This window comes from Eumetopias jubatus, unplaced genomic scaffold (genome assembly GCF_037043125.1).
Source record: "Eumetopias jubatus isolate StellerSeaLion01/CBP00866 unplaced genomic scaffold, mEumJub1_p1.0 scaffold_13, whole genome shotgun sequence".
NCBI classification, from domain to species: domain Eukaryota; kingdom Metazoa; phylum Chordata; class Mammalia; order Carnivora; family Otariidae; genus Eumetopias; species Eumetopias jubatus.
The window spans coordinates 24,877,469-24,892,370 of NW_028274819.1; the positions used below are offsets into that span (position 1 = coordinate 24,877,469).

Below are 14,902 nucleotides of genomic sequence, written 5' to 3' on the forward strand. Positions count from 1 at the left end.
CTCCTGTTGCTTTTCTGAACTCCCGAAACGGCTCCAGCAATCAGCTCATCAGTTATCCATTCCTGACATGGATTCAGCACCGTGGGCCTCTCCCATCTGCCACTGTTTGGGTGGCGAAACCCCACACACAGGAGTGAAGGGTGCGCGAGGAGAAGGCCTCAGTGCAACCCAGAGGAAAACTTATTTGCAAAACCAGCTCAAAAGTGGCTGCCCTTCTTAAAATTCCATCGAATCTTGAGTTTCCAGAGAGTCCTCCGGGCCTAATGGGTCCACTACGCCTGACTGCGAGCTTAAGGTAAACCCAGAGTTTTTATACGCATTATGAGCATTCATAAACTTCTGCAGGTATTTGGAGGTATACAGCCAGTGGTGTTTCAAGACATCTTCCATCTCATAGCATTTGGACTGTCTGGCATTCATTTTTCGGAAGCGCCTGAACAGTTTGTTGCCAGACTCATTTCCCTCGCTTGCCCATGCCCCAATGGAGCCATCTCTCTCAATAATTTCAGGGACGTGTGCCAGGGTTTTGTGAAAATAATTGGTGATTTTGCCCTCATATCTATACTTGAACTTGGTAGAAAGGAGCTCAGCAAAACGCTGTGAATTGAAGCTATACTGGCAGAGGGATTCTGGGCACTCTTTTGCGGGACACGTTGATCGCCATACAGGCTTCATCTTCAGGTAAAGGTCCATCAGCTCCCTCAGAGCTTCATGCCTCTCCTCAGAGGGAATTAATTCACAAACTGCTTCAACTGTCTCTTTGGTCATGAGCTTCCTGGCAAAGTTGCCATTCATCCTCATGATGGGTTTCAGGTTCATCTTCTTCCGGAGATGCTTGTCCAATGTAGCCTGCCATCTTTTCCTTTCCTCTTTGGAAGCATTGGGATTCCTATACACCTCCCCTATCTCTAGCTGGAAAATCTTGTAGAACTCAGCTGCGTTGCCAATGTCACAGTGGAGTGCATCTATGGAAGGGACAGTCTCGATGAAAGGTTTCGATGAGACCCCTTTCACCCGATCCCGCAGTTCTTCCACTGACTCGTGGTATGGGTTGGAACGCCAGACCTCATAGCGCTCCAGGTTCTCAGAGTGGCTTCTGGTGATGGAGTGGAAGACAAGATTTTGAGAGGCTTCTAGGCGGGTGGTGTCACAAAGGGTACAAATGTAGACTGAGCCAGAAGCCTCGAGGCCTTCGACTTCCCGGATGAGTTTCTCATCATATCCGGTGCCCCTGAAGATGAACTTGAAAGTCCGAAGGATGCCTCCCATCTCAAGCATTAATTGGCTGCTCTTCATGGCCTCCCTCTCGGCAATGAGAGGACTCAGGATGGCCGTCAGGGTCTCGTGGTCAGACTCATCTGCCAGCATGAGACACAGGGGCTTACAACACAGTTCAGAGTTGGGTTTGACTTCTTCAAACACCTTCACATTTTCTGAGCCATGGGCTACAGTAATTTTCATGACCGTGAACGAAAACCGAACTGCCTTTTCTGGAACTGCTGGCCCGCTCCCGTGCTTCTCGCTCACATCTCCCATTCCGTCACAAGACTCCTTCACCACGACGGTGAAGGGGCCATTCAGGTAGTCATCAAGGTCTTGGGCTCTCATGCCTTCCAAGATGTCTTCTTCCATGTCCATCAGAGCAGATACCAAAGCCGAATCGTAGCGGAAGCGCTTCGCAATGGTATCCACAGTGTAGTCATCCACCGAGGAGGACAGGCCGGACAGGCCATCAATAATGCCCACGTCGGTGCTGGAGGACACGTTCTTCAGAGGGGGCTGCCACTCAAAGGGGTGGTAGCCTGGCAGGAGGACCTTCTCAGCATTCCGAAGGGCATGCAAAGGCTGAAAAATCTGCCTCCCGGTGATGGCTTTCACAGTCCTGTACATCTTGTGGTACTGACTGCAGCTGAGGAAGGTGTTGACACGGATGGCCAAGCACACAGCTGGCTGCAGGCCAGAGCCCCGTCCCTGCATGATGGCCTCCAGCTCGTCCGCTTGTCTGTGCTCATTCCTTGCCCTCAGCGCCAGCAGGAACAAGGTCAGACACACGGATTTCACATCTCCACCTTCTTCTCTGTCGGCAAAAGCCTTGACTTGCAGCTTGAGCTCCCTCAGGCGGTGCTTCTGAGCCCTTCGGGTCAAGGACAGGAGATGCTGACGGGGCCGACCCCCTTTGTTAATATGCACAAAAGTCTCTTTGGATTCCTTGTGGCTTGAGACGTGGTGATTATATTTTTCTAGGCTTACCTCCTCGTTGCACTCCTTGGCTGGACATTTCACCATCAGGGAATTCAAGATGCTCAGAAAGGACTTCACTGGACTCTCCAGGTTGGTAGGGAAGCAGGGATATTGGCAACAGGGACAGTTGCTGCCTATGACTTTGAGGCATCTGAGAATGCAGATCCTGCAAAATACATGCTTACAGGTGGTCTCCACAGGGTCAGCCAGAATGTGTTTGCAAATCTGGCAGGAGATGGATTTCACAAAATGTGCTGGGAAGTCCACTGCAAGAAGCTTGGTACTAAGATGTATATTACTGCAGTTGGAAATCTTCTGCATCACTTCCTCGCTGCTAATCCTTGCCGGAGCTCTTCTCTTGTGCCAATGGGCTCTTCTCGCTCGGTCAACCACAGTTTTGAGTTTTTTGCTGAGCTGCCCGTTTGGCTGACGACTCTTCCTCTTGAGTCCCTGGCGGGCAGTGTGGCAGATGTCACAGGATGGTGTGTGGGGGTGCCACTCCATGGTTGCATTCCTTGGGAAGTAAACCTCACATGGGGCACCGCTAAACTTCCTGTACAGGATGCGCCAGCAGCTATGGCAGAACTCAGTGGGGTGGATTGAGTCAACATCTGCTTTCACATCGATCCGGAAGACCTTGGCAATGAGGTCTGGCCAGGAAGTGGCTCTCTTTTCCTTCTTTCGTAAAAGGACTTGGGTTTTACCATCCACAGGCCCGTGGACTGGATATCTCCTATTGTGCCCGTCAGTTTTAAAAGAATTCCCACAGATACGGCAGAGATGTCGAAGGTTGGCTTGGTGGATTGCTTTGTCTCTTGCTTTCCCATCATCATGGGATTTCTTCAGAAACTTAGGGTGAGCATTTAATGCTGGTTGACTCAGAGCCGGCTTCTGACCATCAGCCTTGTCCAGGACAGCTGGAGATTGCTCCAGAGAGGGTTTCCCCTCAGAGGAAACTTTCTTTTCTACTTGAGCTTCTTCGGGTGCCTTTTCAAAAGATCGTACCCTGAACAGTTTAAATTTCCATTCTGAAAATTTAATATGTGGGTGCTGAATTTCATCTGGGGCAGAAGTGAGTCCCAGGGTGGGTGGCAAAGAGACAGCCATGCTGATTGAGATGCCTGAGAACAATGAAAACAAGTCAGATTAAGAAAAACATTCAATAGCCCACGGATGCATCTTGGAAGGAATACATATTAATACATTCAATTATTCATTCATTCATTGATCCAAAAAGTTACTTATTAAACCTCCTATTTTAATATACTCTGTTAGGTGCTGAGCATACAGCAGAGAACAGTCATTCCCCGCTTCAACCGTGTACATGGTCATCTACACCAACATGCACCACTATGGTTCATTTTACGTATATATGTATGATCTTATTTTCTTTCCACCAAGACCTTAAAGTCTTTGAGGACAGAATTTTGGAGTGATTCGTCTCTATCTCTCCGACATTCCTAGTACACATTAGGGCTGAATAGTTATTTGCTGAATAAATACAAGGAAAAACTGACTAGTAAAACCACAGAAAAGTCATATTTTCTGCTTGTATTAGCCTCATTGCACTAGCTGGACAATATATTTCCAGCTTTTTAAAGCAGTCTCCTGGGAGTTTGGTTGTTTATTTCTTCCAAGCAGGTCATAAAGGGATGATAAAGCTACAAAACCAAAGAAACTAATTACTCACTACTTGAAAGGATGAAGTGAATTTTGAGGCTTTATGAATGCTAATAGTAAGTATCATGGATAGTAATTATGCTTACAATTTTAATTAATGAACACTGCTGTAAATTATAAGGCTGTGTCTACATTAGAAACAAAACACCACAGAACTCTCTAAACCTGCAACAAACCGTAGTATGAACATACAAAGAGTCCAAAGGGCTTTTAAGATTAAAAATTCAAGTCATCTCAGGTAAAAATCACACAGGCCATCCCGGAAGTCATTACTGGACAATGGTCATTAGCTTTATAGTTTGTAATAAGAAAAGGCAGGAGTAATATTTTTCTTTTGATAAAAAAATATTAGCAATTGCATATGCCAGGAAACCCTACCAATCTGGGTAGTGCTGCAGAGAAAAATCTGCAAATGCCATTTGAGTCCTCTCTAGATCCAATTAGCCCAATATTTTCAAAATTCCTTAGTACATATCACTGGAAAAACAGCAACTGTGTCTCAACCCATCATCTATCTCTCCCAGATTTGCCAGGGTTAACACTCTTGACCCACAAATTATGTCAAGCAAAACTTTTTCCCCCCTCAATTAATTAACTAACCAGATTGGGGCGCCTGGATGACACAGTCGGTTGGGCGTCCGACTCCTGATTTAGGCTCAGGTCATGATCTCAGGGTTGTGGGATCGAGCCCCATATCAGGCTTCGTGCTCAGTGGGGCGTCTGCTTGAGATTCTCTCTCTCCCTCTGCCCCTCCCTCCCCACTCCACCTGGCTCATGTTCTCTCTTTCTCTCTCTAAATACACAAATAAATAAAATCTTTAAAAAAAAAATGAACTAACCAGCTTGATGATACTTTTATATAGTCATGTGGTCATGGAGACTAATCCTCAGATGAATAGCCAGGGTGGGGTGGGGCCTGGGGGGAAGGAGGTGCAACGGCCAATCCTGACTGCTGCTACCAAAGTTTTTCTTTTCTTTTCTTTTCTTTTTTAAGATTTTATTTATTTATTTGACACACAGAGAGAGAGAGCATGAGCAGGAACACAAGCAGGGGGAGTGGGAGAGGGAGAAGCAGGCTTCCCGCTGAGCAGGGAGCCCGATGCAGGGCTCAATTCCAGGACCCTGGGATCATGACCTGAGCCGAAGGCAGACGCTTAATGACTGAGCCACCCAGGCGCCCCCCAAAGTTTCTTTTTAAGTCATCCCTTTTTTTTAAGATTTATTTATTTATTTGAGAGAGCGAGAATGAGAGAGAGAGAGAGTACATGAGAGGGGGGAGGGTTAGAGGGAGAAGCAGGCTCCTTGCTGAGCAGGGAGCCCAATGCAGGACTCGATCCAGGGACTCCAGGATCATGACCTGAGCCAAAGGCAGTCTCCCAACCAACTGAGCCACCCAGGTGCCCTTAAGTCATCCCTTTAAACTAATGAGGGTTGTTCCATCTTGCATGCTCTAGGCTTCAGAGGCTGATGTTCTTCATGAAAACTAAAAGCCAGTTTCCAAGACATGGTTAAAAAGGAAATCCTGTTAAATTGTTCTATGTGCAGGATGGTGTGAAATCTAAACAATTTCAACCATCTCAAAGGTCTCATTAACCTCAAAAGTATTTCAACTGCAGCCCAGCAAACACCTCAACATTGCTTAGGGTTCAGTTATGTTCCTAAATTCTATCCTGCAGCAGGTGTGAAGGCCTCCCAGGTCTCCCCTGCCCCATTGGCTGGAACTCCTTCCCAAATGCCTTTTCATTCCATTAGACTTTTCCTACCCAGTCTTTTCCTAACATGTTTATTCTCTGATTTCCAAGATATTTTGCGTTTTTATTTTTAAAAACTGCATCACCATCTCCGGAGCTAAATAATGAACTTTCACAATGAGTAAGTCAACCACAGGCATGTTGGAGGGATCTCTAGAACTATCTCCCCTCCCTACCCACTCCCCTCCTGACTCCCACTGGCCTGAAATGTTATGTCAAACTCTGCCAAAACACATTTGTTTAAATACTCCCAGAGAAAGCAGAACATCACCAACCAATTATTAGCCCTTGGCATCCAAATCAAATGTATTTGTTTTGTTTTCAGTTCAACGGCTAAAACTTTATCCAAACTAGAAGCAAGAAGAGGGTAGAAGGGATGTGTTATTCTTCTTGCTCTGAAGGGGAATACACACCAAGATGCTCATCATGGTTATCTGTGGATGCTACGGATGTTTTATTTTCTTTTAAAAAAAAAAGATTTTATTTTTTAAGTAATCTCTACACCCAAAATGGGGCTCGAACTCACAACCCCGAGATCAAGAGTCACATGCTCTACCAACGGAGCCAGCCAGGTAACCCCAGCTTTGGATGTTTTATACTTTTCATCCTTACCTGTGATTTCTACTTTTTCTGAAATAAACATGTATTACTTTTAGAAGGTAGAACTTTTATTTTTTTTTAAGATTTTATTTATTGGACAGAGAGAGACACAGTGAGAGAGGGAACACAAGCAGGGGGATTGGGAGAGGGAGAAGCAGGCTTCCCGAGGAGCAGGGAGCCCAATGTGGGGCTCGATCCCAGGACCCTGGGATCATGACCTGAGCCGAAGGCAGACGCTTAACGACTGAGCCACCCAGGCGCCCCGAAAGGTAGAACTTTTAATAACTAGATCTAATGAGGTATGTTTTATCTATCTGGCTAACAAAGATTAAAAATATTATTACTCAGCATTAATGAAGGTATGGGGAAATGCAAGTATCTTCATACATTCTTGGGAGGAATATAAATTGGTATAATATCTCTAGTGAACAATTTAGCAATGTTTTTAAAAAGTTTAACTATATCTTATCTTTGGTGCAATCAACTTGCTTTTAGGAAGTTATTCTATAGAAACATTCCTACAGGTTATTTATTGTGTGGGAATAACATTCCACAGGTTATTCCCACTGTGAATATTTCATGGAGAGAGACCGAGACACAGAAAGAGATTTGTTTTAAAAAAAATTCTTTTTTACTTTAAAAAAACAGGAAATAGCATAAATAATCACCAATAGGGCATTATTAAAAAAACTATGGGTCCAGATATACAATGGAAAACAACAGAGACATTTAACATTTCCATAAGCATTAATGCATATGTGCAATTTCTTTTTTTTTTTTTTTTTAAATATTTTATTTATTTATTCATGAGAGACAGAGAGAATGGCAGAGGGAGAAGCAGGCTCCCAAGGAGCAGGGAGCCCGATGCGGGACTCGATCCCAGGACCCTGGGATCATGACCTGAGCCGAAGGCAGACGCTTAACCGTCTGAGCCACCCAGGCGCCCCGCATATGTGCAATTTCTATATGCATCAGTGATGCGGAAAGATACCCACGTGACAAAGCAGAAGACAGGACAACAATAACTATTAGGATTCCATTTATGTACATTTGCCCACACCTACAAGTACACACATTCTGGGAGCATGCGCACTAAAATCTTAACAATGTTTACTCTCCAAAAATAGAATTGACACTGGTAAGAAGGTCTCTTTAATTTTCTATTTATTCATTCTTACATCATTTTGATTTTTCACCACAAACACGTATTATTTTTTTAATTTTGTGATCAATTTACTTTAGGGAAAAAATGTTTTAGAGACTAGAATTATATGTACCCGTTGTTACTTCTCTTTATAACTTCCCAAATCCGCCCTCCCCCCACCTTCCCATAACTTTTAAGACCCGGCTAAGCCTCAAATCTGATCAGCAACCTCATTTTTCTTTTTTTTCTTTTTTAAAGATTTTATTTATTTGAGAGAGAGAATGAGATAGAGAGAGCATGAGAGGGGGGAAGGTCAGAGGGAGAAGCAGACTCCCTGCTGAGCAGGGAGCCTGATGTGGGACTCGATCCCTGGATTCCAGGATCATGACCTGAGCCAAAGGCAGTTGCTTAACCAACTGAGCCACCCAGGCGCCCAGCAACCTCATTTTTCTTTTCTGGTAAACGTGTACAAAGGGAACTAAAATATGGACCTCTACACAGCACAAAGTTGGGATTAAGTAAGAGTCATCGTGCGGTCATTGTTCAACACTTGGGAATCTTACAAATGCCTGATCTCTCTGCTAACAAAAGGTCTCAGCAGCAGACCAGCCTCACTTGCCGGCTCAGCCCTGTTCCCAGGAGGCACTGCCATCTCAGTGTGGCCACCACCTGCCATCACAGCTGTGGGGTCTTCATCAACACAGGGCACAGATTCATCTGGACAAACCAGGCTGGGATGGCTTGGCCCAGGTAGCATCTCCTACTTCAGGAGGCTGAATCATAGCAGCGGCACCACCTCCCACTCTACACACCCTACATACCCTATACACACCGACATCCTAGCCCTTGGCCCAGTCTCCTCTCTCCACATCTTCGACTTGATCTGTATACAATGTCCAAGTGAGCACTGCGTGCCCAAGTGTGACCCTTCGTTGTCGCACCTACCCCCCCATGCATCCATCCATTCACTCCATAAATGCTATTCTCTACTTTCTGCCAAACACTGTCATCAAAAAGTTGACAGCATCAGCAGGCTTTCTATAAGTCTCAGGCATCCACAAAATGACCCAAAGATTCTTTCCCTTCCTCCAGGCAACTTCTTGCTTGAACTACTTCAGAAAGAGAAGGGCACTGTTGCAACCCCTGGTCTGGAATCCCAGTTCAAGAACATAATCTCTGTGTAGGGTCTCTATAGTGGCAATTCTCAAAAATCATCATGTATTAGAATTACTGGGGAGCTTGAGTTTAAAAAAAAAAAAATAATGGAGATCATCAGGTTCCAGAGATTCTCACTCAGTTTATCTAGGATGGAGTCCAGAAATTGCATTTGTTAAGCATTTCAGGGATCCTGCTATGAGTAGCCCACAGTCACACTGAGAAAAGCTGGTGTCCTACCTACTCGAATCGAATTCAGGAAATTGCTGGCAATACCTGGGAATACCTGGGAAACTACATTTCCTCCCACCATGGAATTTGTTTGCTGATTTATTTATCATGCCTAGACAAGCACACCATTTCTTTCCAAGAGTCACCTTTCCTTCTGATCATTTATTTACTCATCCATTCAAGAAGCACTCCTTAAAGGTTTCCTCTGCCTATTCATTTACAGCAATTTGGATGTCTGTATCTTCTCTGTGAATCTACATTGTCTTCGAAACTTAGCTTCTTACTCCTTTCCAATTTTTATACATTAGAAAAAGAAAAATCAAATTGTTGTTAGCTTCCCTTGATCCTTCCCCTCATTCCCTGCAAGGAAAAAAGCCCAAGTCCTTCTGATGAGAAACATAAAAATGTAATAAATATTGTGGCTCAGGGCATGAAAGTTATGAGTGTTACCTTGCTCAGCAGGCTGCCTGGCCAAAGTGTTGGGATGTCTGTAATTCGGTTGATATTACTTGATACCGAAGAGAAGGCAAAGTGTGTTCTCCTCCCCCTCTTTGCTCTCTGGTCCCCCAGAGCAGACTGCTGCATTATTTATCAGCTTCCACTGTCCTTCCCAGCCTCGCCCACCACAGACGGCTAACCACACAAGCCAGCAGCCAATCACAGGCCAGGAGCCCCCAGCTCCAGTTGGCACCTGGCCCTTCAGGAAGCTTAGCCGGGGACCCGGGTGTCCCGGGTGTGTGCTGGAGCATTGCCAGAGCTGCCAGGTCACTCTCCAAGACTGTTTGGGTTGGACATGAACTTGTCAACATAAGCTCTGGCTTCTGCCAAAAGATTTGATAGCTCTGTGCCTCAGTTTCCTCATCTGTAAGAAATACCAATAGCATATACCTCAGAGTCAGTGAGATTATAAGGTGAGAGTTATCACAGGAAAATACAGGGACAGTGTCTGCCCTTAGGAGAAACTCATCAAATACTGACTGAGATAATTTTTATTATTATTTTGAAATAAGATCCAAACCCGTCCCAGAATCCTCCTACTGGGTCAATTCTCAGTCAGGGAAGCTTGCGCTCCTTGCAACAACACTGGGTTTTAAACATGACTAGTGTTTTGTAGTCAACAGATTTGACTTGGATTTAAATCTCGCCTTAGGTCTTCAATATATTACTTAAACTTTGGGAGCCAGAATCTCCTCATCTATAAATTGGATTGATCATTTTAGCCCCAAGCAATAGGCCAGGCTTCTAAGTGCCTTACATATTATTTAATCATCCCAACAATCTATACATCTGACTTTATTATCTCTAAAGAGGAGCAATACAAGCTTAGAGCAATGGAGAACTCATCCATGGTCACACAGCCACTAACTGGTAAATGTGGGGGTCCTTAACCACTCCACTCCACTGTAAAAGAATATTGAAAGCCAATTTGTAGTCGTAGTGGGAAACGACTCAAGAATGTACTTCTGTATACTTAGTACCATCTCTTTTTCAAACCCCATTCATAGTTCTGAGGTCAGCTTTATCCCCAAAGTACCTCTCTGTCCAGCTAATATGTGAGGGATCCTCTCGTTCTCATTTGATTCTTAGCAAAAACCGTCAAAGAGGCAGGTGCAAGGATTTCTCTGTGCTGTGCTGCCCTCACAAGACACTCCTCTTATATTTCCACTGTTTTGCACTTGGGCCTATTTAACCACACAACAGTCCTAAGGACACAGTTCCTGCTCACTGAGCTAACAACAGAACAGAAGCCATTGCAATCATAGTGGGAGAGATGGCCTGTGGCTTCTAGGAGCTTCGGTGTGTTTGTGTCCAAGGGGATAGACCCATCACCTGAGGTTCATATGACACTGTAAGACCAGGCAGGTGGGAGCTGAGAATTTTCTAAAGACGGTGTCCATGTTCAGATCAGCAGGAAGTAGGGCCTCGAGGATGGGTGGGCTTTATGGCCCTCTTCATTCAGTGGGGTCAGGTAGAGAGGAGACACAACACAGCAGACATGGAAGAAGATGCCCTTCCCATCCATCCTCCCATACTCCAAAACCCTGCATCTTTACTGGACTCACAGAAAGAGAAAGGGCCAGACGTTCTTGCTTCATGTTGAAGGAAACAGGATATATCTCATGGAATTAGAAAAAGCAGTGAGTCCCAGCTTCCAAGGATCAGGCAGGCTTCTAAACACTCACCTAGAAGTTAAGTGAAACTAAGGTGGCCAACCATCCCACTTTTCTGGAACTTTCCTGAAGTCCAAGCAAACAGTGTCAGTCCAAATCAGAGTTGGAAAATTTCTCTAAGCTCAAAAATTCATAAATGGAATCCTTTTCAATTTTTCTTAGGGAAGTTAGATGTTCACAGAGACTCATCAAAGAATATACACCAGGGCAGAGGGTCAGTTAGCCAGAGAGCTTGGTCTTTTTTTTTTTTTTTTACCATATTTATCATAGATTTTTGTATTGTCTAATTTTTTAACACATGACTATGTGTTACCTTTAAAATAGAAAAAAAACCCATGAGATTTACAAATAAGTAAAAGTACTATTAATGAATTTTAAATGAGGCAAAATAAAATATTGGGTACATATGAAGATATACTCTTCTAATTTTTTTTTATAAAAGTCTGGATTTGTATATATCAGATTCTTCAAGGGCAGGATTTCCAATATTTCCTTGTTCTTCCCCATGACACCCAGGGCCTTTTTCCCATCCACGTTGAAAACGTGTCACTGTCACCTGCCCTCTGCAGAGAATTAAGATCTCCTGTGGATCATCAAGAAAAAGAAGCTGAGCCATGAATTCTTGTCCCTTTTCCTGGCCACTAAAATTCTACCCAACATTCTTGCTCCAGATCTTTCCCACGTGACAAACCCCACCTGGAGCAAACTTGCACTTCCATCATAAAAGAGCAAAGTCAGAGCTGCCTAGGATGCCACGTTGTTCCAAGCAAATTAAAAATAAAACACTGCTGACAGATCTTGGCCAAATTTAGCAAGAGGAAAAGTATGAAAAGGCCAAACCAGCGTTTGGACGATTCGATGCCAGTTTCCAGCCTTGAGCACAGCACTCCCAGCTGAGCGATTAGCTGCAGTTAATCCTGGAAGTGTCCACAGGCCCTGCACTGGCCTGGCTCCCTCTGCACATTCACACCTGGCAGGCTGTCCCTCCTCTTCCCAGCCTCTGCTTCGGAGCCCGCAGCTCTCCTTAGCAAGTTGCCTGCACTTACTACCCTTGGCTCTCTGCAGGCCCTTTTAAGAGAACTTTTCAAATTCAATTTCTTCCCAGAGAGCCATGAGCTCCAGGTGCTGATATCAACCAAAATCTACTCCTGCAGCCGTGGTCTGAGTGTGTGAACATGGCATTTTGCGCTCTTATCATAATCCAGCAGATGCTATTTACTGACATCGTGATTACATATATAAGCTTGTATTTATGTATCTCCAGCTTGCAAAACTCCTGCCTCCTAACATCACCAATCTGAATGCCAGAGCTAAAAGGGAACTTGGAGGTTATCTGACCCAATGAACACATTTTACAGGTGAGAAACAGTCCCCAAAGGGCAGTGTCCTGCTCAATGTCACAGGAGGGAATTAGTAGCAGAAACAGCATTACAAACCAAGTCTCTAGGATCCCAGGACAAGATTCATTCCACTGCGCTGGAAAGGGAGTATCCCTCCCTCTCCCGCCCCCGTGCCATCTGGCTTCCCTCAGCCTGGAAAGGAACTTGAGTTGGCAAAGAAGCAGAATCTTAATAGGTCACTGTTAGATGAGAGCCTTCAGTGATAATGCAAACTTGCCCCAGCACTGGGAGAAGAGAGCCAGCATCTCTACATGCTCATTCCTCCCCCACTTCCCCAGTCTTGAAATTGCTTTCTAATTAACTCAATGTGGATTATCCCTGTTAGTAAATTTTCTAATGTGTTATTAATTGCTCTAAACCTCAGCTGCAGCTCATTCTCCAAAAATTCAGGAGTGCCGCAGCGGGCTTTCTGAGGTTAGCTAGACTGTTTCTATACAATTACTGCCATCATGTGGGCAAAAAAGTCTCTCAGGAAAAGCCATTCATGAGACTAAAAAGTCTCCTGAAGTTGGATCCCAACTGGTTTCAGGAGTCATTAAGTTTGGTTCTCTTCTCTCCTCTCCTTAACCTAACTTCTACCCTCCCCTTATCCCAGCTTCTACCCTCCCTAACCGTCCCCTCCATTCATCACCTACCTCTGTAGGAATCCCCCATAATTCCTACAGATGAAGAAACAATACCCAAAGCTGGGGCAATCCAAGCAACTTGCTCAAGACCCCACACCTAGTTAACTGCAGTCTTCCACTGAAGTCAAGGTCCAACATGAAACTCGCTACTGCTAACTGGCCCCAGAAAATATGGAACAAATACCTTCTCCTCGCTCCTCAAGCAAGTGAAGACATGAAGACTGTGTTTTTGTGAGGGAGTCTGAGGAACTGAGAAGTGATGTCCAGTGTTTAGGACTCTACTAGACATCCTTTCTAATTTGCAGGTATCCGTCCCATCTTCAAGCCCCAAATATAGGAAGTTGTGTCTTTCTTCCTTGTCCTATCTAGCTGTAAGAGTCTAAGAATGAGTTCAACATCAGTGTAGGATGAATTTGATCGAAATTTCTTAAAGCTAGAATTCAAGTTCGAGGAATGAGCTTTCTCAGCCTAGGGTAAACATAATAGCCTGAAATAAGTACTTGCAGGACAGCAAAAGACAATTTTACAAAACACTGGGCAACAAAAAGCTCTACAATTTGGGGGTTCCCAAAATTTCACAATAATTTTGGGAGGGTGAGAAAATGATACTTTTAAACAAAGGGACTTTAACTGCAACTTAATTTAATTTAACTGTGTTTCTGTCGATAGTTACTATGTGGCTTGATTTTCTATATAAGGAGAACAATTGCTATGTTTTTAATAAACGTTAATGAAAAACTATGTTCTTTTCAACTTATGAATAGTGGTTCTAGAGAGAGATGGAAAGGTAGAATCAACTCCTGGTTATTTTCATGCAAAAATCTGCCATTGAATTTTCTGTAATATGTTTCTAAAAAAAATACTTTATAATTTACTATGTGATTTAAATGCTTATCTTGTTATACATTTTTCCTAGGACATTCCTCCCACTCAAACAAAGAGCACAATTTCCAAATGCAAGTAAAACCTCACTTTGCCATTATTATTACAGAAAAGAGAAATGTTTGTATCTTTATTTCCACATCTAGCGATGGCTATTAGTAGTAATAATTTACTTCATTATGTAAGTTTCTATAAAGACTGGGTGGCTCAGTCGTTAAGCGTCTGCCTTCAGCTCCGGTCATGATCCCAGGGTCCTGGGATCGAGCCCCGCATCGGGCTCCCTGCTCAGTGGCAAGCCGGCTTCTCCCTCTCCCACTGCCCCTGCTTGTGTTCCCTCTCTCGCTGTGTGTCTCTCTGTCAAATAAATAAATAAAATCTTTTAAAAATTTCTATAAAGACCAATCTGGATTCTACTCTTTCCTGTCTTCATGTCAATCTTAAAAAATATCTTTGTTTTGTGATAACAAGGGGGGGACTAGCTGAGTTGAGCTTTAGCTGAGATTTGCCGTCCTTTGTGCTTCTAGCAAAAAAGAATATACCATCATTCTCCTCCAACATCCCTCAACATTTCCAATCTCTTCAATACCTTTCACCCCTCCAAAAAATCACCAACCATAACAAAAACCCATGATTATCTTTCACTAGTATGTATTACATATATTAGACCAAAAAAAAAAAAAATGTTCTCAGCAACATGACATCATGAAGTGTTCTCAGACCTCCTAGGTCTTTTTGTGGCTTCTCTTTTTCTCATCACCCACAAACCATTATGTAGAAACTACGTGTAAGATACCAGGAATCAACTCCAGGTTCAATGGCCTTTTGGCAGCCTGGACTCATGACTCCCTTTCTCCAACAAAGTTACTTCTCCTTGGTAACAAACAGTAACAGAGTATAGTGTTAAAATAAGTTGTGGTTTATGCCCGTTGATTTGAAGGTGAGTGTTAGGGGGTGAATTGTGTCTCCCAAAATTCACATGATGAAATCATAACCCCCATGTAACTGTATTTAGAGAGAGAAC

At 43.8% G+C, this 14,902-nt stretch overlaps 1 protein-coding gene across 1 annotated transcript; it reads right to left on the reverse strand.

Annotated features, from left to right (window-relative positions):
* Nucleotides 1–216: 216 nt before the first annotated feature.
* On the reverse strand, nt 217–3,401 carry RAG1 (recombination activating 1). Its single transcript, XM_028111099.2, has one exon. The coding sequence runs from the start codon at nt 3,346–3,348 to the stop codon at nt 217–219; it is 3,132 nt and encodes a 1,043-aa protein (XP_027966900.1). The 5' UTR covers nt 3,349–3,401.
* Between the last annotated feature and the right edge of the window lie 11,501 nt (nt 3,402–14,902).

Bases quoted from the DNA above. Each gene is read 5' to 3' on its own strand.
- RAG1 (XM_028111099.2), bottom strand. From the start codon at position 3,348: ATGGCTGTCTCTTTGCCACCCACCCTGGGACTCACTTCTGCCCCAGAT.